General features: G+C 35.0%; 1 protein-coding gene across 21 annotated transcripts in view; it reads left to right on the top strand.

The window, feature by feature from the left end:
* Positions 1-23,236, top strand: part of NRXN1 (neurexin 1) — a gene marked incomplete at its 5' end in the record, with an annotated part of 949,216 nt that overhangs the window by 385,285 nt on the left and 540,695 nt on the right. For 13 of the 21 annotated variants that reach the window (XM_083350281.1, XM_083350265.1, XM_083350278.1 and 10 more), the window contains 2 exons: positions 6,862-7,065; positions 9,444-9,470. In XM_083350281.1, coding sequence (XP_083206407.1) covers positions 6,862-7,065; positions 9,444-9,470 — 231 coding nt within the window. The remainder of the gene's footprint in view (positions 1-6,861; positions 7,066-9,443; positions 9,471-23,236) is intronic. The other 8 variants (XM_083350272.1, XM_083350275.1, XM_083350271.1 and 5 more) reach the window with 1 other exon arrangement.

Here is a 23,236-nt window from a genome sequence, read left to right as displayed (position 1 = left end):
TGTGTATATAATGTGTGTTTTTACTTGTGGTTTTTACTTGTGTATAGTGTGCTCTGTGGCACTTAATTTTATTGTGGAATACATAATGACCATAATGATATTCTATTCTATTCTATTCTATTCTATTCTATTCTATTCTATTCTATTCTATTCTATTCTATTCTATTCTATTCTATTCTATTCTATTCTATTCTATTCTATTCTATTCTATTCTATTCTACTCTAATTAGAGGTCACCAAATGATATTGAGTCCTAGAAGAATCTAAACAGACAAAATGAAGTACTCTTTTATACAACATGTAATTCAACTGTGGCATTCACTATCGTAACATGAGGTGCTGTCTTGGACTACAGTATTTCAGGAATATCATAAGAGATCAAGGGCTATTAGTCGTGGTAGGAGTGACTAACTTTGAAAATGATCTGATAGGAGACCAGTAGGTTTCCTTGTACAGTAGATGAGCCATCGTGATATTAGACTGCTGAGCTAGATGGTCAGGAATCCGATCTTTATGTTATATCTGCTGTGCGTGCATACATTTTTATTATACAAGAATTGCTTTTTAGTCAAAAACACTATCAGTGCTGCACACCTGACTGTGAATGGCTATGTGGCAACTTTTTCAACAACATAACACTCCCCAAATTAAGATTGTTTACATTCTACCAATTTGTGATCATTTTGCTACAATCTCAGACAATTAGAAATCATATTGATGTGATTATGTCAGATTGTATGCAATTCTTAGAAGTATTGATGACATTTTATCTCATTCTTCCCTCCCACAATCCTTTCTCCTTTCTTGTAACTCTCAGATCTGTTTTATACAAAGAAAATCCTACCGCACAAAGACATGTTTACTCATACTGTATACCAATGACGGTAGTTATTGTTATACTATGTAGTCAATCAAATTTAGCTATGGCATGTTGCAGAATAAATTCACCATGCAGGTAAAGATTTTTCCCTGCACTTGATTTGCATCCCCACAATTAGCTTTAAAAATGTCAGTGAAAACCTGAGCAAAAATCCCACTTTCTCTCTTTAGGACTAGCTGAGGCAGACCCTCCCATTTTGTACTGTTATAAATAAAATCACATCCTCTGAAGTTTATTTCTTATTTTAGAATAGGAAATCTTTTGGCAGAAATCCAGGTATTGCAATGTCTCTTGACTTTTCTATTACTGGTAGACCACGCTAACGGGGGTGGGCTGGGCTGGGGTGGGGGCTGTAACTAGACTGTCAACTGAATTAGAAAACTCTTCAGTTAAATAGACATAGTGTACCACCCTGTGGCAAACTCCTGCTATTACACACGTGCTTCCACTCCCGGGCACTTTCAAAGAGAAAAGTGTGGACAGCAAAGAGAGGATTGTGAACAGAAAAAAATCTGCAGCTTTAAAAATCAAAAACTAAGTAATTTTCATGCAGGTCATGTGTTCACTGAAAAAATGATAACAAGCATATGCAAGTCTATAAAATAAAAAGCAACTCTATAGAAGTCTAATAAAATGCCTCAATAATAACAAAAATATTTTTTAAGTTTTTTTCCAATAAACTAATGAATTGCTTTCTTAGTTCAAGTTTCCTATCTTTTTAAATCCTGTTTTTTATTATTTTTATAAATAACTCCAGGCAACAAATGTAGCATGATTTCAGCATTTTCCACAATTTAATTTTCTGAACCACAGACTTTGAGCTGCTGGGACCAATGTTAATCTGATGTACTCACAATGTTATCTGGCTATTTTTCCTGCAGATACCTGTAGTATTTATTCAGCACATTGAATATTCTATGTTACCCTAGAGCTTCCCTATCTGGAGGAAGTTATGCTCAAAGCATTTCTTTTCCTCCTTATTCAATAATAATTGTATCCCAAATGGTCATGCATTGATATGATTACAACTTCTGAAATTCCAAAATACAATAAACCCATCCTCTTTTACAGAATTATCATACTACCCATGTGCGCGTGCTGATAAAAATTTCTAGCCAATAAGCATAACACCATTACAGTTGCTGCATGAAATAAAAGAAAAGGGCAGCAGATGTGTGTGTTTACTTCATTGAATAAAACTCCTGGAGAAATAAGGAAGAATCATGTTGAATGGAATAAGGAATTTGTGCAATATGAGAATCAAGGGCTATAGTAGATGCTCACTAACTGTTATATTTTAAACTAATTTAAATCAGGAGCAAAGCAACATGTCTACTTGATTAAAGAAATAGTTTGGTCTAGTAGTTCAGATTAGAAACCAGGAGACTGTGAATTTTACTCCTGCCTTAGGCATTAAAAGCAGTTGGGTGACTTTGGGCCCATCATACTCTCCTAGCCCACCATGTGAGGCTCAGGAGACAAGCAGCTCAGTCAAATTCCTGTCACAACCAAATGGATCAATATTTGATTGATTTGAAAAAAAGTGGATCCTGCACTTGCAAGAAAAGTGCTAGGAAGAAAATTGTCCCCTTCTCTATCAAAGCAAAAGGTAAGCTTTCATTCAGGATCCTGCAGTAGTCAATGTAATGTTCCTAAAGTCAAAACCTTGAGCACTATTCCTAATTTTTATAATTTTCATAAGCTGCAGCCCTCTCCTGCCTATTTCCGCACAATATCTGACATTCAATGATACACTGCTTTTATGACTTTGAAAAAAGAAAGACTAATTTAGCTAATATTACATAGGGTAAGACAGGGCTTTTTTTGTCATAGAGCACCCAGAACGGAGTTCTGGCACCTTTTTTGGATGAAAGCTTGTAGGGTAGGCAAGGTGGGTTGTATGACGTGTGTGAGTTCCGGCACCAGAAAAAGCACTGGGGTAAGAGTAACAGAAAATTTTTCTAATACACCTTACTATTTTCTGAAAATAAATGAAATATCGCAAGGAAATATTATTTCTTGACGATCCTGCCCCCTCTAATTTGTCTGATGTCAAGCAAACAATATCCTGTTGTTCTATTCATGCTCAATCTTTCTTGGCAAACTCTATTCTTCCAAGTGATTTCGTGGGAATAATAAGGGATGACATTTTCATTCTTGGGCATTTGCACAGAATTAAACATTTGGCTTGAGACCCAGGAGCTGCAATATTTATGCAGGAAAAATGGACTATCAACAATTACCCTGTTTTATTTGGTGTTTCAGAAATGCTCTGCAGGAGATTCTTTCCTAGCATTAGCTCCAAGCCTGAGAGGACAGTTAGAAAGCTGTCTTCCTAAAAAAAAACTTCTTCAATAGCACCATGTTTACTTTTGTAGCTGGTGCTATAATGAAATGGTTCCTACTGATAATCATTCATTTTATTGACTTCTCACTTAGATTGTGCTTTCATATTACTGGTAAATATATACCATTTGTTTGCTGTAACTTTTAGATACTACTTGAAGCCTCAAAACAGGAGGTTCAAACATCTTCCATTAGCTGTAATTGAGTATAAGTAGTCTCTGTGTTTCAAGTTTAATTTTATTTTATAATCGGAAGCTAGAAAGAATTTTCCTTTTCATTTAAGAGAGTTCATAAAAGATGTGGGCCATGGGGAGAGTGGAGAGAAGAAAGCTATTGCCAGTTTTATATTTCTCTCACACACATCCCTAAAGTTGGTTATATTCTCAAATGGGCTGAACATAATAATCTTAGAAGTTGTAGTGTTCTACACATATTTTGCTATTGTGAGTTTTGGCTGATTATGCTGAAAGTATAAACATCAGAGTAATCAGTGGATGGGCTTTGTTTGTTTATGGCAACATTAGCAGATGGCAAGACAGATGTCATGGCAGCATAATTTGGCTTCTTTCTTAATATTTTATTGGGGTTTGCAGTACATGATTACCTTTTGGCAACAGCTTTCACAGGTGTTCATTTTCAACAGGCAATATGAATGAAATGAATGAAAATTACAAGGGGGTAGCAAAGATGCTAAGATGCAGAATTTTTTTTAGTTTGGCCTACAGCCTTTTATTATCTGTATGAAAAAGAAGGGGTCAGCCAAACAGCTTACATGTTTTCAGCTAAATAAAACCAAATATTGAGTAATTAATAGACTGTTGAAGAAAAAGTCTTCATCATGGTTCAGTCCAAGCCGGGGATAAACAAGATGGCGACTGCTTTAGAAAAAAGGTTGCAGTTTATTGAAGAGGAAAGCCAGACAAAAAGATGGCTCTGGAAAAAAAGAGAAAAAGGCTGAGCACATGTAGGGAGTGGGTTTTTATATCCTCTTGAGCCTTTTGTTTGGAGTTGCTTTCTGTTCCTGTTTGAGGCTATTTCGTGTTTCATGTATTCTGACCTGACTCTGGGTGTGCCCTTTGGCATCTGTGGGTTAATCCTATGATGTCCTGTCTTAGAGTTTGGGTGGGGTATGTAGATTTTAGGTGTCTTTGTCTTCTTAATCTTCTAGCTGGTGGCTTCCAACCTTCCTGGATGATTTACATCTGCATTTCTATAGAGATCGTTTCTGTTTGGGGGAGGGAGACTTGGGGCTATTAAGAAAAACTGGGCATGCTTTTCTGCCTCTTTAAGATCCTTTGAGGAAATATATTTTTCTGCCCTTTTAAAATTTCCTTCTCTGGGGGACTGACTTCCCAGAAGACCAAAAAGTTTATAAACAGTAGGCAAAAATGGACAAGCAAGCATTTAAACTGGTATGCACAGACCAAATATCTAAACAGCCCTTCAAGTTGGATTTCAAATGATAAAACACATGTGCAGAGCAATATGCACACTAAAGGGGTATCCTTCTAACTTTGTAATATTTATCATATGTTTATTTGCAAAAATAAAAGCACGTAGCATTCATTTCTCATATGTTCTATTACAAATAAAATAAAACTGAACAGAACATAAGTATTTTACAAAAATAATGCATCTTGCAGAACAAAATTAATATTTGAATGAATTTATTTCCAGAGAGAAACCATTAATATCAATACTCTGTGAAAATTCTTCTGTGCATTAGCAAATTCATTAGCAAATCCATTTCTCCATTTTTCATAATCCCCAAAATTGCTACTATTTACTTTCAGGATAAAACTTCTGAAAACTTACTAATGTAATTCCTTCTGCCTCTTCTACTCCAGTCCTTAAGGGACAATTGCTCTCTTGTGTACTTTAATAAAGCCATTTCTTCCCTTTATAACTGTTATATTTCTAATGCAGAAATGATGGTAAAAACATTTATTCCCTGCCCTACATGCTGCAAGTTGCCTAATGAGCAAGATATTATTAAACCTTTTTTCCTGTTGTTTGGAGCGTAACTTTCTGCTCCATTGATGTTTGGCTTTCCAGTCCCTTTGGAATTGAGACTAAGAGTGAGAATAGGCCTTTATTATATATCATCTGATCTGAATGAAGTATAAAAATGGGTCCACCTACATTGTTCAGGAGTGGCGACCAAAACTATAATCCATAATCATTCCAGGACATCTACAATATTATTGTTGAGGCAGTGAAAGTATGAAAAAAGTGTCTAACATGTGGCAGAGCATAAACTGATGCCTTGGCCAAAAGAGGGAAAATTCCACACAAAACAAAACAAGAAGAGGCAAATAGATCACCATCATTTAATTTACCATTGTGCATGACTCTTTAACAAAAATTAGGCTTGTCATATTTTCCAGACCTGAAAGATTGTATAATATCATTTGTAATCTGGTTTTCCATAAAACCCATGCCAAATTTCATTATAAGCCCAGGATGGGCAATGCACAAGTAGCCACAATCCCCTGTCTATTATTTCCATACATTAATGATTACAGTGGACATGATCAGCCTCTGGGAGGCACAATGCCTTCTTTATTACAGAGTCCCAACACTGTCTCCTAAATGCTTGAAAATATTTGACCACTCAGTGACATCCCCATATCCCTGGATATACCCTATATCCATTAATGTCCATAGTAATTTTTGAAAGAAAAAAGAAAGAAAGAAAGAAAGAAAGAAAGAAAGAAAGAAAGAAAGAAAGAAAGAAGGAAGGAAGGAAGGAAGGAAGGAAGGAAGGAAGGAAGGAAGGAAGGAAGGAAGGAAGGAAGGAAGGTGTCCATAATAAAAATTGTCTGTTCCTAAAACTGAATGAAGCCTGTTCCCATGATTTTTTGGGTGTGTGTGTGTGTGTGGCATATATACTTGTTAACAAGGCTTTGGAGTTTAGTAAGTCAAGTGATATTTTTAAATGTATGTTTTTGGGGAGGCTAATAACTAAATAGAGAAGGTCACATTATACATATTGTATGTGCAGGCCTGGACTTCTCCCCTCAACTCTCCTCTCTTCTTTTTTTATTTTTAAGAGATGGTAATTGAGTAGTAGATGAATGCAGCATTTAACACAGATAGACTATTCAACATTCTATCCTTGGGTGGTAAAATGTATTTTGTTTATAAATGTATGAATTGCTGTGGAACCATATATAAACCACAGTATAGGTATAGAATATTGTTGAGCAGGCATTGGAAAGGAAAACATAAACATATATTTCATTTGATAATAGTTATGTTACTGCTGTTGTTATTTTCTATTAAGTTATTGGTGCTAACAATTCTTCTTCAGTTTTTGGGCAGAGTTTGATAACTAGAAATAGCAATCCATCAGGTTAATCAGAACCTGCCATTTTTATAATGCAGACTGCCCAGTTCTTGTCACATCTCCTATTTACAATGTCCAGGAATGCACTTGGAAACAGAGATTTATCACGCCCTTTGTGTTTCACTTTCTATAGCTGGTAGGATATGCTCACCTTGGTGCAGCACAAGATTTGTAAACCTGGTTTAATATATCTTGATGTAACTCTTGGTAACTTTTGTAGGCTTTTCACCTTGCAGAAATCCAAGATGGTAAATTTCTTATCATTTTTCTGCTTGTATACTTTTAGAGGCAACTGTTCTAAGCTATGATGGAAGCATGTTCATGAAAATTCAACTCCCTATGGTGATGCACACAGAAGCAGAAGATGTCTCCTTACGGTTCAGGTCTCAGAGAGCATATGGAATTCTGATGGCCACGACTTCAAGAGAATCTGCTGATACATTGCGTTTAGAGCTGGATGCAGGACGAGTTAAGCTAACAGTCAACCTAGGTAACATTCTTCCCCCTCTCCCATCCTAAAATTTACATTTCAAACATCCTTTTTTATCTTTGCCTGCTAGCATCAATTCAATAGCCTGTTTGACACTGAAAATAACTTGTCTTTTATATATGAAATTTGTACGTGTGTGTGTGTATATGTGTATTTGTAATATTATTCCATTATTTATTTATTTAGTTAGTTGGGATTTATATTCTTTTATTTTTGTGCATTCCTTTACAACCCATTACAATTAATTTTGAGCTGCAGCCTGTTCTAAAAAGAGAAGACCAGCACCTCAGTGGTGTTAATGGGGTATTCCGTTTTGGGGAAAAAATACCTAAAATTATTTACCCTGACAGATATGTCCGTATTGCTAGAAATCAAGTATTCCTTTGGCACAAGGTACAAGTGTCTATTCAGTACCAACCTCCACTTCTGTTCCTGAAAAGCTGTATTCCTGGCTCTGTGTTTGTGGTTGGCAATCTCTCACCAGTTATATAAACAGTGAAGAATCTAACACTCTGTGGGAATACCATGTTATTGTCAGTGTCATGGATGATGATAGTCTGAGAGTGGTCCAAAATAATAAAAAAAAATTCCCTGGCTTTTCCATGTGACCTACAGTCAGAAACCACACCTAAGTAAGTTACTCACGAAAACAAAGTTTATTCTCAAAATGTTCACAAATATGTCAGAGCCATCCTGATTATAATTTACTGTTTCTAGCAAATTCTAATACATTGCAGTTTATGTGAAATGTACGCACAAGTATAGAAATAAGATATCTTGCAAATCTATACCACAATTATAAGTGACATGTTTGTTTGCCATGGTCTTCTCTCTCTGTAGCAGTCTGTCATTCTATGTTACCAAAATCATCTTTACTTCCTGCTTTCTGTTGTTCCTTAAAAATGCTCCCACAAACTTCATATTGGTTTTTCTGTGTGTCACAAATAAGACAACCCTTCAATGCCCAAAGTCTGCGGCCCTCAGCAAACAGCCATGTGAACACGAACCACATAAACTCTTCTGCAGAACCAAGATCATGCTTTCTAGGGGTGTTTTTTTTTTGTAAACAAACTCCTTTCTTCATTCACAAAGCTCATATACTGTAGGTTTTCTTGAAGAGCTTCATTTTTTGAGAATATTTTCCAGACCATTCATGCAGCATATTGAAAAGCTAACCTGAAGTGATTTCACTTTTAATTTTTAAAAAAAGAAACACTAATAGGACAGTTGATATATTCAAACCCCATTTCTAAGGAACCTTGAATGGTTGAATTTTCATGGTGTTTAGGAGATTTTGTAGTGGGGAATTCTTCTAAGTTTTACCTAGAGCCCTCTTGTGGTAATTTTAAGTTACTGCAGGCTGCTATATAGTTTTGAGTTGAGAAAATGGCAGGGGCTGACAATGAAATGGGGCCTATTTCAAGAGAGCTTTCTGTAGACAGAGGCACATAGGGGATGTTCCTTGGCTGTTTGCAACCACTTTTCTGATGCGGTTGACGACACATGACAAACTCAGCTACATGGAAACAAAATCTAAGGTTTTTTTTCTTTAAATGTCTATAAAATCCTCAAAGACCTTGAAGAGGAATAATTAAAATACTGATTATCCGAGCATAAATCATTCATCCATAGAAAACCTAGCAGAGTATATATACAGAAGCAATGGAACAAGCGTGACGGTTTTCTTTTTACAAGCCTTATTCATTCTGAGATTCAAAAGTCACTATTGACATGTAGGTGTGGGAAAACAGACAAAAAGCAAACCATCAATCATAGATTTGATTCAGAATAATTACACTTTAAAAATAAAAATTACATGAAGGAATCACTTTCCAGCTATTTATGAATTGTTTAAATGGTGTTACAGATATTCCAGAAATTGAGAAGAAATCTAAAGTAGTTTAAGTATGGCATTTTAAATGTTGAAAAATTTATCCTCCTTTGAGGTAATACCAGTGGCCCAGAATGTGAGATTTTAGCCTTGGCGAGCACTATTCCCCATTGTGACGGAGCATTTTTTGAAATTATAATAGAGATCTCTTTGTTCTTTCATATATGGGAGAGAATGTTGCAGCCAGCTTAAATCCACTGACTGGAACCATTGCCACAAACCATTTTTCTCACTTAGATTTGTCACCATGTAGCTTTGTTTGAAATTGGCCATTTTTTTTTGTTATCCTATTATCACTTCTTCTACTTCTAAAGTCTTATCACCATATAACTGCATTCTCTGGCAATACAGAAAGAATCAAAATATATATAGTGGCCATGTTTGCATGTGTCTGTCCCCGGAAGGGTGGAATGTGATTTTACTGGATGTCTGCAGCTAATACTTTGAAGGATAAATTTTCATTTCTCATCTATTCTTCCCCATCTAGACTGTATCAGGATTAACTGTAATTCCAGTAAGTGCCTATTCAAAATTTTTAAATTTATTATTCCTCCATTATGAAGTATTTGAAAACTTTAGATTATATAACATGCCGCATATCATTTTTGCATAATAGAATGACTTCCATGGGATGGGAGGTACCTTGGGAAAAATGTCATGGATACAAAAAGAAACCATAACATCAACTCTGCCGTGACCCCTCCATACTCCCAAATAATGCTTTAGATTAATTTCAAGAATGTTGGAAGAGATTTTTGGAGTTTCAAAACAATTTTGAAAGGAAAAATATTTTTATTAATATCATTATATGACCAATTAGTTGCTCTTTATGAACATGCACTTGCATGATGGCAAATTCTTAGTCCAAAAAAATTAAACGATGTTTAAAGTAATTCAATATTTAAATATGTTTCTCATTCTTAAAACAAAAAAAGAAATCTTTTTGACTTCCTATTGCAACATACTTAAAAGCAAAACAACTAAACACACTTATAAATAAGCATTCAACAATTATTCTTCCAAATTAAGCGTTTTCTCTGAGTTCTTTCACTAATACATTTTGCTTGAATGAAATGAAAACTTCAATGAATGTTTTAACAATATTAAAGGTTATATCTCTGTAATGGTTTCTTTTTGATTCTACAGTATATTGTTTTTATTGTATGTCTTGCATCATTTTTACTGGGTAAACTGATAATAAGTTTTTAATCTTTCTGATATTATTTGGATTAAGATTCTATGTTCTGAAAGAGGATTGTGGACTGTGATTTTATTTTGAGTCTGTGGATCTCCCAAACGTTCTATAGTAAGTACAATAGATTTTTTTTTTCCTTTTGGGGAAGGATGTTGAATGTTGCAGCTTTTACATAGTCAGTGTACATTAATATACAAATAATGACCAAGTATATGATGGACTTAAACCTACTTATATCAATTTCAATGGAAGAATTTTAAAAGTGATCTTAACAATTCCACTGATAATAAAATTGAAAGATTCTAACTTTAACCAGGCTATGCTTTCCATACATCAAACATTGTAACACAATTGCATCAAACATATTGTAACACAATTCAGTGGCACTTAGTAGATTTAAGGGGAGGGAAAAGGCGTGCTTATTGAATTACTGCCAATGGTGCTCTGGATTTTTGCTTTGGAACACTCAAAATCTAAATTTTCTTATTCAAAAGGAAAACCCAATATTATTTGCACAATTCTCCAGTTGCCGTCTTGAAATGGATAAACTGTGAATTATAACTTTTTATAATACTTCTACAAGAAAACAAACAACAAATGACTAACTGGAATAATAGCAAGAAAAAAGGCATTGTTCCAAATACTTTTTGACAGAAGTTCTTTAATGTAATTGCTAATACAATTCTAATTGCACTGTGTTAGTAATATTTTAAAGGAAAATAGATGTCGAAAAAATGAATAGTGACACTTAAAAATCTGGAACTAAAATTAAAATACAATTTCAAAGTAGTTGTTTCTTTGTTTTTATCTCAGAACTATATATGCATGTAGAGATCAGACTAATCTCTTCCTTAATGGCTTTTAGAAGCTTATTAAAAGCTGAGCTTTTCTGAATACCACTCCAATATTTCTCACTTACACCATCATTAACTTTTTTTTTACTGTTATGGTTATATGGTTCTTAATTTTTAAAACATATTCTAATTATTATTATTTTTTGTAATTGCATTGTACTGTGGATTTTTTTATTTCATATGTTGTACTTCACTTGTGAGAATCATGAGAGTGCAATGGGATAAAAAATTAATTAATTAATAAATACGTTATTTAAGAAGGGACATAATGTTAATCTTAAGTATATAAAAAGGTATAGTTTGCCACGGACACAATAATCAACTCTGGGTAGTTGAGGGCCAATCTGTTGAAATGTATTACTATATTCCTTGTGGATTGTTCTATTCTTCCTTCCTATGGAAGGGGGAAAATTTTCAGAAGACATCTATGGAAAGCAAAAGGGTATATTTGTTGTTGTTGTTTAAGACCTGAAGTTTATATGATTGTGATTATGATACAGGTAGTCCTTGATTTACAACCATTTGTTCAGCAACCTGTAGCCTCCCCCATTCCGAGGCACCCCATATTGCAAATAACATCCACAACAGGGAGAGTCAAGAATGCATGAGCACCTTGTTTAATGACCCCACAACCTATGACTGTAATTTTAAGCTCAATTGTGGCTGTAAGTTGAGGACCCCCGCTCCGTACAATGTTTTCTAATAAGTTACAGTTAACGTATACATTTCAGCCATTAATAATGCTCTGATTGGTGCACACCATTTCACATGGTAAATATTTTGATATGTTAAGAGAAAGGGTGTGAAATACTTCCATGTTCAGGTGTATAATCCATGGTCAAATTGGGCATCTCATCTTTTTTGCCGAAGATAGGACAGCTGAGTCACAAAGAAACTATAAGAATGTTTTGAATTAATACATCATCTGAGGAAAATTTTGAAAGAAGGTAATCTGAATCCTGAACTGAACTTAAATAATACTGTTGACTGCATGTAATGGTCCAATATCTCTTTTGCAATTTCCTGATTTTTTAAATTTTATAAATTTGATCTGAAATAAAAAATTACAAGTATTCAAAATGCATGTCCAACTTTTTAGAAAAACTAATTTCAAATACAAAATTTCATATCTTAAACTTAAAACCTTTCAGTTTCTGATGTGATATTTTCATTCAATACTTCTGATACATTTCAAGTGCTTGCATTTTAGCAAGCACTGAAAATGATCAACTGTAAAATATTATATTCAATCTTTTGGATAACTATTTGCTGTCAAATGTAAATTTATGTTAAATATATCTGTATTTGTGTATGTGTGTGTAATATACATAGAAATGTAAAATCTACAGTGATTATTTGACAATAGTTTTAATGTTTGGGTATACCTTCAGAAAATTTAATATCAACATTCAAAGTAACAATTGGGGGAAATAATTTCCTTTTATGAAAGGGGAATTTTAATTCTATACTTTGACTTTTGTATTTATACATTATTATATTATTATATAATTATATCCTATTTCAATTGACTTTTATCACTGAAACCATTTAGCAATAATATGTGAATTAGAAAAAGTCATTATTCAAAAATGCAAGTAAAAACAATAGAAAATAGTTGAAAATTAAAAATCTGTTACAGATAATTAAGTTGCTCGTATAGAGACAGAGAAACACAGGTCCTGAACACTATGTATCAGAACTGCCGCAAATTTAAACCTCTAAATCAGGCATGTCAAACTGCCGCCCCGTGGGCCGGATGCATCACGCCAAAACCACATCCACCCCATTGCCGGCAATGGGGGGAAAAGTCACAATACGTTGTGCAATGTCACACGACATCATGAGTTTGACATGCCTGCTTTAAATAGAAAACAATCCTTGGCTCCATTTTCTGAGAAAGGTACATTTTTATTAGAGGTCAAATATATTGAGTAATGCATAGCCAGAACTGAGATTCACACACCAGAATTCCTATGTTATACTTTCCCCACTTTTCCCCTCAACTATCTCTTATTTCCCACCTCAAGGTAACCAATTAAAATCTTGCAAGCTGTTTTCCTAACAGTCAGCATGCTCTGGTATGCTGCTCCCTCCTTCTTCCAGCTGGGTGACCTTGAAGCAGCTTCTCGAGAAGGCACAGCACCTACTTTCAATTTCCCAAGCATTTCCCTTCACCTCCCTTCTCCATAGTTCATGGCAGACTGTCACCACATATCAGCAATGCACAAGCAAGCATGAGGTGGTAGCTGACACCATATTCTACAACATGAGACAAGTTGCCTGTGATAATAGAAGGATATTCAAAATGTTCTCTCCTGTGATCTTAATCCCTGAGCTACAGTTCTTTCAGTAATGGTATCCTAGGATCCTTGTGACTTATGCTTGTGGGTAGTCTAACTACTATATTTTGTACCATTTGAAATTTCTGGATGCTTTTCCAGGGCATGGAAGGGATCACATAAGTAAAGATAGATATAATCACAGAGTTAGATATCTGCATTTTCAATGACCAAGTATTATTCTAATAAGAGAGGGAGGGAGGGAGAGAGAGAAAGAGGAAGGACACTAAAAAATGTTACTAATGTTGTTCCTTCTAGCTGCAGACTACTTCCTTAGGTGAGCTGGCATCACCGGTGAATTTAAGGAAAAAATAATGATTTTTTTTTAAAAAAAGAATGGTTAGGAGGCAGAATGATAGCCACCTGGAGTGAGCTGCCATAGAGACAAATAAAAAAAATAAGCAAGTAAATTTTGCAATCAGAAGGATTATAATATCTAACTGGTTGTGAATATTCTTTGAAGAATTATATAAGACTGTCAAATAATGGGGAGACAGCAATTTTTTTTCCACCATGTAACTTGGCATTTCTTCCATTTATTATACTGTAGCAGATAAAATTGTGATATAGTTGTAGCATGCATACCACGGATGTAATATAAATGTGTACTCCTATTTAAGAGTGCTTTAATGGTACAGAAAAAGCTCTTGATATGACACTTTGATATATATCGTTGCTATGAAACTGAGAGTTTTTTCTGTATGACAGGGTCACTTTTCTACCTTTGTGTTATTATACAGTGATAAATATCTAGTTGAAAAATGTCAAACTCTGATGTTTCACTTTTTGCTGAGATTAGAACATGATCATATCTACGTGAGAATAAAGTCTCATGCTCCAAAAGCCATTCCTGAAATATCATCGTAAAGAATCCTAAATTATTCCTAATTTCATTAAGTGTGTTGAGGTTGCTTTTAGTTTAGAAATAATAATATCGGGTTATTACTAAGATATCCCCTTTAATTTTTATTTCATTATTTTTTATCTTTATCTTTATGAAGGAAATATAGGACCCTCCCATTTTACTGTGACAAATTGTATAAAGGTTATTTTGAATGGATAACTGGAATGAGATTGGCCACTGAGTGAGCTTCAGGCTCTAGAGAAGATTTATTGCAGCCCTTAAAAAAACCATGCTTGTTTACTGCAGCATATGGAAATTCAGAAATCAGTTAACTGTTGAATTAGACAGATTAACAGAGTCATCATCAACTGTTCTTGTTACTATCCATTAATTATTATTTTTTATATAAAAGCAAAGGTAAAGGTTCCCCCGCACATGCGTGCTAGTCGTTTCCGACTCTAGGGGCCGGTGCTCATCTCCGTTTCAAAGCCGAAGAGCCAGCACTTCTCCGAGGACGTCTCCGTGGTCATGTGGCCAGCATGACTAGACGCCAAAGGCGCACGGAACGCTGTTACCTTCCCACCATAGTGGTCCCTATTTTTCTACTTGCATTTTTACGTGCTTTCGAACTGCTAGGTTGGCAGAAGCTGGGACGAGTAACAGGCGCTCACTCTGTTACGCGGCACTCGGGATTCGACCCGCCAAACTGCCAACCTTCTGATCGACAAGCTCAGCGTCCTAACCCACTGAGCCACCGCGTATAGGGACGCGGTGGCTCAGTGGGTTAGGACGCTGAGCTTGTCGATCAGAAGGTCGGCAGTTTGGCGGGTGAAATCCCAAGTGCCGCATAGCAGAGTGAGCACCTGTTACTCGTCCCAGCTTCTGCCAACCTAGCAGTTCGAAAGCACGTAAAAATGCAAGTAGAAAAATAGGGACCACTCCGGTGGGAAGGTAACAGCGTTCCGTGCACCTTTGGTGTCTAGTCATGCTGGCCACATGACCATGGAGACGTCCTCGGACAAGCGCTGGCTCTTCGGCTTTGAAACGGAGATGAGCACCGGCCCCTAGAATCGGAAACGACTAGCACGCATGTGCGGGGGAACCTTTACCTTTACCTTTACCTATATAAAAGCACAGAAAATAAAGTGAAAGATAAGCAAACCATTGTGGAAGTGTAATTGCCCAACTTCTCATATGAGATAGCGTAACTAAACACTGATAAATAATAGTATGCATTACAATTTGAAATAGTTGATTATTTTCCTTTCAGATAACTCATACCTACAGTATCTTCATGGAGCTATGCACAAGGGTGAATTCGGTACTTTTAGTTTGCTCCATGCTTTATTTATTGAATTGCTGAATGTTAACTGCAATAGAGGAACTTGAAAATATGAAAATATAGCTCTTTGACTCCATTTTCTTTGTTTGTTTTTATTCCCAGGCAGATTGAAAGCCTGCCTGGAGGACACATTAAGAGTGACAAAGCAGTTACCAATAGCAGCAAGAAATATTAATTACTCTTTTCAAATTCTTGATAGGCATTTTTTCTATTTTTTCTAAATTCCATTAAAGTATGAGGAGAAGCATATGGGTTACTTTATATATATATATTAAAAATACAGGTTTCGAATGGTGACTTATGCTTTTACAAGCTAAACACCAAATATTGGAACAGAATCATTTCTTCTCCACCATCTTTGCCTCCCCAAAACTGTCACAGAAAATTATGAGGAGAAAAGAAAGTCTGCAAATAAATATTCAACTCTGGTCTCATTGAAAGTTTCAAAATAGGTGGTAAAAGTCTTAGTCATTTTGTCCAATGCAGAAGGCAAAGATCCAATTTCATCTGACAATCCAAGCAAGAAATGAGTCTTGATTGGTTATTTGTAAAAGAAATTAGGAAATAACAACAAAAACAAGACTTGCTATGTGGACAAAATGTCAAATGCATTCTAAAGATCAAGCTGACCGTACAACCAATCTTAACAATAATAATAGCTATGGGGAAAATGTCCTTGTTAAACAAAGGATCAAAGTGATTGGGGATGAATGTAATGAAATATATTTATTAGAATGCACAAACTATACAAAGAACCCAAATAAAGCAAGGTTATTGATGATATATTCTTGGTACATAGGAAAGATAAAGAAAATACTTGTAAGTCATAGAATGTTCATTATATCAGCATATCTTTCATAAGAGATTGGAGATAATCTTTCTATGGTGCATTCTTCCACCCTATAAGGATACTATCCTGCCAGACACCATCAACATGTTCCATAAACAACAATGTGTATAGTATCTGCACACTTCTTCTCTTCATACCCTACCATTCAGACACTAAAGAAGAATACTTGTATGGTTTTCATTATCTGGCTCTCTCAAGATCACAACACTAGTTTTTATTTCAATGTGCAATTTTATTAATGTTCTGCTTTAGATCATAAATTTTCAAAAGAATGTAGAGAATAAATGTAGAATAGAATGAATTAAACCTCCACAAATTGTATGTATCATAATAGTAATATATAAGGGAGGATGTTCTAGAAAGAGAGGAAGAATTAGTTTGGTTTGTATATAATTATTATGCTATAAAACAAAACCACATATTTTGCATTTCCCACTACTCAAAAGTTTTGTGATAAATTTAAAATATGTATGCCTGTAGTTAGTCATGAAGTAATAAACAAATTGTTTCATGAAGGACTGGTTTGGCTAGCTACCCTAAAACAAGTAAAATAATATAATAAAAAGGACCAGATTATGTTAAATAATACAATCCTTAGTTGCTACTCCAGACAGAAATATCTTGTAAAAGAAATCCAACCACACACACATAGACACACATGCCTTAGAATCATTCATGTATGAAGAAGTCAAAGATGTGACTTCTCCATTTACAATATGTTCTATTTCATCTCCCTTCAATCTTCAATCTTCTATGTAAGGGACCAGCAACCTTCTTCCTTCAGGGGACAGGAGGAGTTGATAACCGGCCACTTTCTTCCTCCTTTCGTGAATACATTGGTACTTGGGAGGATTCTCCAGAGTGACCTATAGAGACATGGTTCTTTCTTAGAGGAAATAAAGAGAGGCATGGTCAAAGGGTAAAATGAGAGGGGTCCAGAAAGTATACCATGGTTGGGGAAAGAAATACATATGGATGGAGGAAGAAGAGACTGCCATATATAATAAACATCTCTATATATTTATATAAAAGTTGTAACACCATCCAAATCTTCACAATTTATTAAAATAGTGTGGTTCTACATCAGACTTGAGACTTTTTAGGCCTACTGTAAGCCAGATAGATACAAGATTTCTTTTCTGGACTAGGGGCTTTCTGATTTTAGGGTAGATATGGCGTGTGTGTGTGTGTGTGTGTGTGTTTGTTTATAAATTTATATCTCCTACATAAATAAGCCAAAACTAGTTTTGAGCCTGATCTTTATGTATTAGAGGGAGGGAGAGAGAGCATGTGTACAATTCTAAAAATAATGCTGTTTGACTAGACATATCATTCTCACATGTAACAATGATAAAAATAGAGTTCAGATTCAAAGAGGATAAAAGTTTTATTGTTTGTTATAGAAACACTTTTGTTCTGGATTAAAGAATCTAGATATCCAGTGTTATTTTTTCCAGCAGAGATTATCTAGAAGTCAATAACTTTAGACGAAACATTTAAATTTCTTTAAACAGCAGATATATCTCCAGATTTTAACTAACCAAAATATAGGCAATGTTTTTCCATTAATTTAAGATCAGAGATCTGCTGCTCCATACCATTAACTCTCTGAAACTATTAAGTCAGGATGTGTTTAAGACCTTTTGTTTCTAAAGTCAAAAGAAAACGGCATTTCACCAGTTAACAATTAATAATGGTGATGAAAATCAAAGTTGAAAAGTTGTGGCACAAACTATCCATAGTGGTCTCAGTGGTCATTGGCACATTGGTGCCATATCAAAAAATCTTAGACAACAGTGCAAAAACCTGCACATTGACAAAATTTCAGTCAATTAGAAAAGGCCACATCTTTTTCCTTTCCTGAAAGCAGACAGTCCAAGGGTCAAGCTTATCTCCCAAAAAAGAAATTCCATGGCCTTGGAGCAACAGAAAACCCTCTTCTGTGAGTAAAAAGGTAAAGGTTCCCCCGCACATGCGTGCTAGTTGTTTCCAACTCTAGGGGCCAGTGCTCATCTCCGTTTCAAAGCCGAAGAGCCAGCGCTTGTCTGAGGATGTTTCTGTGGTCATGTGGCTGGCATGACTAGACCCCAAAGGCGCACGGAACGCTGTTACCTTCCCACCGTGGTGATCCCTATTTTTCTACTTGCATTTTTACGTGCTTTCGAACTGCTAGATTGGCAGAAGCTGGGACGAGTAACAGGCGTTCACTCTGCTACGCGGCACTCAGGATTCAACCCACCAAACTGCCAACCTTCTGATTGACAAGCTCAGCATCCTAACCCACTGAGCCACTGCGTCCCTGTCTTCAGAGTAAGAATGGTTTTATTAAGGTATCCCCTACTATGTTTAGCATTCCAATGGGTTTATAGGTTTTTAAAAAGCATTTATTTATTAATTTAAATGTTCATATCACCACCCATCTCTCAGGTGTGATTCTTTTGAGGCCATAGAAATCATCCTTAGATGATTTTTAGGTAGTTAAAACCAAGAAGATAAGCATTTTTCACCTCAAGTAGACTAATAAATTTGGCCTTCTGTATACACCCCATCTCTCTGCATTTCACTAGCTAAAATGAAATAAGAAAACTGGTTTTCCTTTGAGAGAAAAAAATGGAATAATAGTAGATGATAATTCACTGAAGGGTCTTGGACAGCAAATCTTTTCCTAGCATATAAGCCAGAAGAAAGTGACACACACTACCATCAAATGGGAAAATAATCCTATTTTTTTATGAAGCTGCTTTATCATCTTATTAGAGTGGCTCAGTGTAATGGCTGACAGAACTCAGATTTGGAACCTAGGGAGAAGAACTATCCAGATCTGGTATTTCTATGTTTTCAGCATTAAAACAAAGGCTATGGAATTCCTCCTGAGACAATCTTTGTAATTCCTCTCCAGACATTACCTACAAGACAGTTGTCCTTTGCAAGGAAACCACAAGACAGCAGTCTCTGTTTAGAGCTCTGGCAGTCAAGGATATAACCATCTTATTCAAACTATGGCCAGCACTTTTAAGGAAACTGAATTTCCATTCTTCCATTTCAAATCACCTTTAGAAATTGCTTGTAAACTGTGTTTTAGCTATTAGGAATATTTGGTTCAATAAGTCTCAAAACACCAGGTCAGTTTCCTTCAGTCCTAAAGAGGTTTTACATACATGTTTAAGGATTCTTTTATGAATATACAGCAAAAGAGTGATTAGAGCTTTGATTCTGAAAAAAATACAAATGGACTAAGGGTCCATATGGATTTTAAAAAAAGATTTTGAAATTAATTATAAAAGTCCTTGCTTTGGAAAACTGTTTTTGTTTTGATTTTTTTGAAAAAAAACGATAAGAAGAAACTAAAGTTTGGACACAAAATCAGTTAGTTAAAGTAAAAGGAAGGAATAAAAACTTAGTTTATTTGATCAAAGATAAAATTATGTGTTGTTATTTCTGATAATGGACTTTTGCTGATCCAGACTGAAATAACAAGGCTGTAGGGAGTTGTTTATAGATAAGAGAAAGGATACAGGAAAAAGAGATCATTTGTTGTACTTTAAGAGAAGGTGATAAGTTACTAAAATAGTTTATACTTGTAATGATGGGGCAGTCATATCTTTATATGTTTCTTTTCTTTTTCTTTACTACAGTATTTTTTTTTTCATTTTTCTTTCTATCTTTTTTCCTGGACCTTCTATTTTCTTTTTTATTCTTCCCCCCCCCATTGTATTGGGTGTGTGTGTGTTGCAATTGTAATTTTTAATAAAATTAAAGAAAGACTAAAGTGATCCAAGATTGTTTATCATGTAGCTCGTCATACTATATTTAAATTTTTAACATATGTAAATAGATGCAACCAAAAATAGAAATACATTTTATGTTTTATGTATCCTTGCAGACTCCAATGGTAACTTGGAAGTAAATATTCTATGTTAAATGAACTTTAGTAAGATAGTTGAGCTGTCAGTTCTAGAAATGAAAGTTTAACAATGTCATAGAAAGTACAAATGTATTATACATGGGTACAGGAAAGGCAATATTCTTATATTTACACAACTATTCAAATTCAAAGGCAAAAGCTTCTAGCAAATCTGATGTATAGTTTCAGTATGGGTTTAGAAACGCCAAAAAACGTTTAAGCGGAAATTATTGAAAACATATGCAAAGGAGGACTGCTATGTACTTAATATTTATTTAGCTCAGTAAATGCTACCATTGCTGTACAGTGATGTGTCTATGCCTGGATTTGTGGGACAAAATCTTTGTAGACTTGGGATCAAGAAATAGACAAGCAAAACCTGGAAGATACTGGGAACTAGAGCGAACAGATTTTGGAGTCCTCATCTGGATAAGTCATACTTAGGAATGAAATTGCAAGTTTTCATGCCACTCTTTTTATAGTCAAGGAGATGCCAGCCATACTAGTATGTAGTTAAGGACACTTATTTCTTATGATATGTAAAGTTCATTACAATTTCCTGCCTAGGAGCTGAACCTAATTTTCTCCTTCTCCTTCCTTCTATATGGATTATGCAACCAAGAATGTCAATATAAACAGATAAAGGAGAAATATTATTTTTGCACTTTACAGTAGCTATAATTTATTCTATTGTCATAAATTCTAGAATATAAAACTATCTGGTAACATAACTGAAAGAGTCATGGCAAAATTAGGGATAGATAAAAACGAGTGCTTTTCTTAATAGAAAGCAATGAAAAAAAAAATCTTCAAAAAGTGGGAGAAAGTAGATTGTAGTGAACCTGAACATCTCTAAAATTTCACTACAAATTTATTAAAAGCTACAAAACCCTAATTCTAATTCATATTTATTTTATGCCATTGCGTAAAAAACTCCAATATTCAAATTTATGCAGAACTTTTGTGGGGTCTTTTTTCTTTGTTTGATTTCTTTCATAAAATTAGAAATCATTTATTAGAAATAATAGATTCTCTTTCTTTAAAAATGAAAACTTAATTAAAAGCAACATGACTTTATAATATTCTGAAATTAAAAAAACAAACCTAAATCTCATTAGAAACAATTCATTAATGAGAAGGATATTGCTGATTACAGTTAAAATTATTAAGAACAATATGAGCATATTATGTTTTATTCAGTTTCCTAAATGATAAGTTACCTTTTCCAATGAGGTTGTAAATAAAATCAAAAAGGAGGGGACTACCACACACAGAGAAAACCAATTGAAGACTCAGTTCAGAATACCAGAGGGAACCAACATGAAAATTAAGGACAGAACTACTTAATGCATACTTGTCATCTGTCTTTACAAAAGAAGAAACATTATATTGAGTCACAGATCCAAAATATTAAAAAAAAAAACCTCTTGTTAGCATACTGAAATGTTTGCACAAAGTGAATATTCATTATTTTCACTTTCCAAAGCAAAAAGCCCAGATTTGTTACTGCAGGTGGGGATGAAGCTATAGATTTCTGCAAACTAAGGAAAGAAAAAAAAAGATTAATTACTATAAGAATTGAATAACTCTTCAACTAGCATCTCGAATAAGCCAGAATTAAAGGGATCCTCAAATGTTTTATTATTGCCAGACTCTGGACTGTAAAATGTTTGGCGATAGCTTTCATTGAAATCTTTAGTAATTACTATACTGTTGGTAAACATGTCAAAGAACATTTTATCTATCTACAGTATATTTACTACATGAAAAGCCTGTTCTCTGGATTCACATAAGAGACTGAATATAATACATTTTCTGACTACTAAGTAAAATTATGATGAATTGGTTTTAGGATCCAAATTTCACATTTATAGGTAAGGTAAAGGTAAAGGTTCCCCCACACATGCGTGCTAGTCGTTTCCGACTCTAGGGACCGGTGCTCATCTCCGTTTCAAAGCCGAAGAGCCAGCGCTTGTCCGAGGACATCTCCGTGGTCATGTGGCCGGCATGACTAGACGCCAAAGGCGCACGGAACGCTGTTACCTTCCCACTGGAGTGGTCCCTATTTTTCTACTTGCATTTTTACGTGCTTTCGAACTGCTAGGTTGGCAGAAGCTGGGACGAGTAACAGGCACTCACTCTGTTACGCGGCACTCGGGATTCGACCCGCCAGACTGCCGACCTTCCGATCGACAAGCTCAGCATCCTAACCCACTGAGCCACCGCGTCCCTTTATAACTCCTACCAACATTTATAACTCCTACCAAATACTATTGGCAAAAAAGTACAATATATTATGCAACAGAATGTTTAATCTGGCTTCCAGTTATTTTGAAGCAAACACTGAAGGTCTAAGACTTTCATCTTTGTAACCAGGAATATGTTACAGTACATTATTTCTTTTTCTAATCAAATTAAATGAATAATTTAATTTAATTTAATTTAATAATTTAATTTGTATACCACCCTTGTCCCGAAGGACTCAGGGCGGTGAACAGGGCGATACATAATAAAAAAACAGAATACAAAAATTAAAAAGTGATTAAACAATTATGCCCGTAGTAATTAATACATATTAAAAATTAAAACTAGTTATAAAAACCCAACCCCATCCCATCAGACCAGGCCAGCTTGTTCAAAAAAGAAGGTTTTAAGATCACGCCGGAAGGAGCGAAGGTCGGGGGCCATCTGGAGCTCGACCGGCAAGCGGTTCCATAGGTCTGGCACGCCCACAGAGAACGCTCTCCCCCTGGGGGCCACCAATCGGCATTCTTTGATCGGAGGCACCCTGAGGAGGCCCTCTCTGTGGGAGCGCACTGTAAATATCCACAATTTTTCACATGACAGAAATTGGATAAATAAATAATAATAAATAATAAATGTTTAAGCCATTTGAAGAAATCCTGCTATTGATAAAAGATAATTAGAATTTCTTTTCAAGAAAAACGTTGC

Source organism: Vipera ursinii (assembly GCF_947247035.1).
Source record: "Vipera ursinii genome assembly, chromosome: 1".
NCBI classification, from domain to species: Eukaryota; Metazoa; Chordata; class Lepidosauria; order Squamata; family Viperidae; genus Vipera; species Vipera ursinii.
The sequence above is the reverse complement of the archived record's forward strand: the minus strand, read 5'-3'. Positions and strand labels throughout refer to the sequence as shown.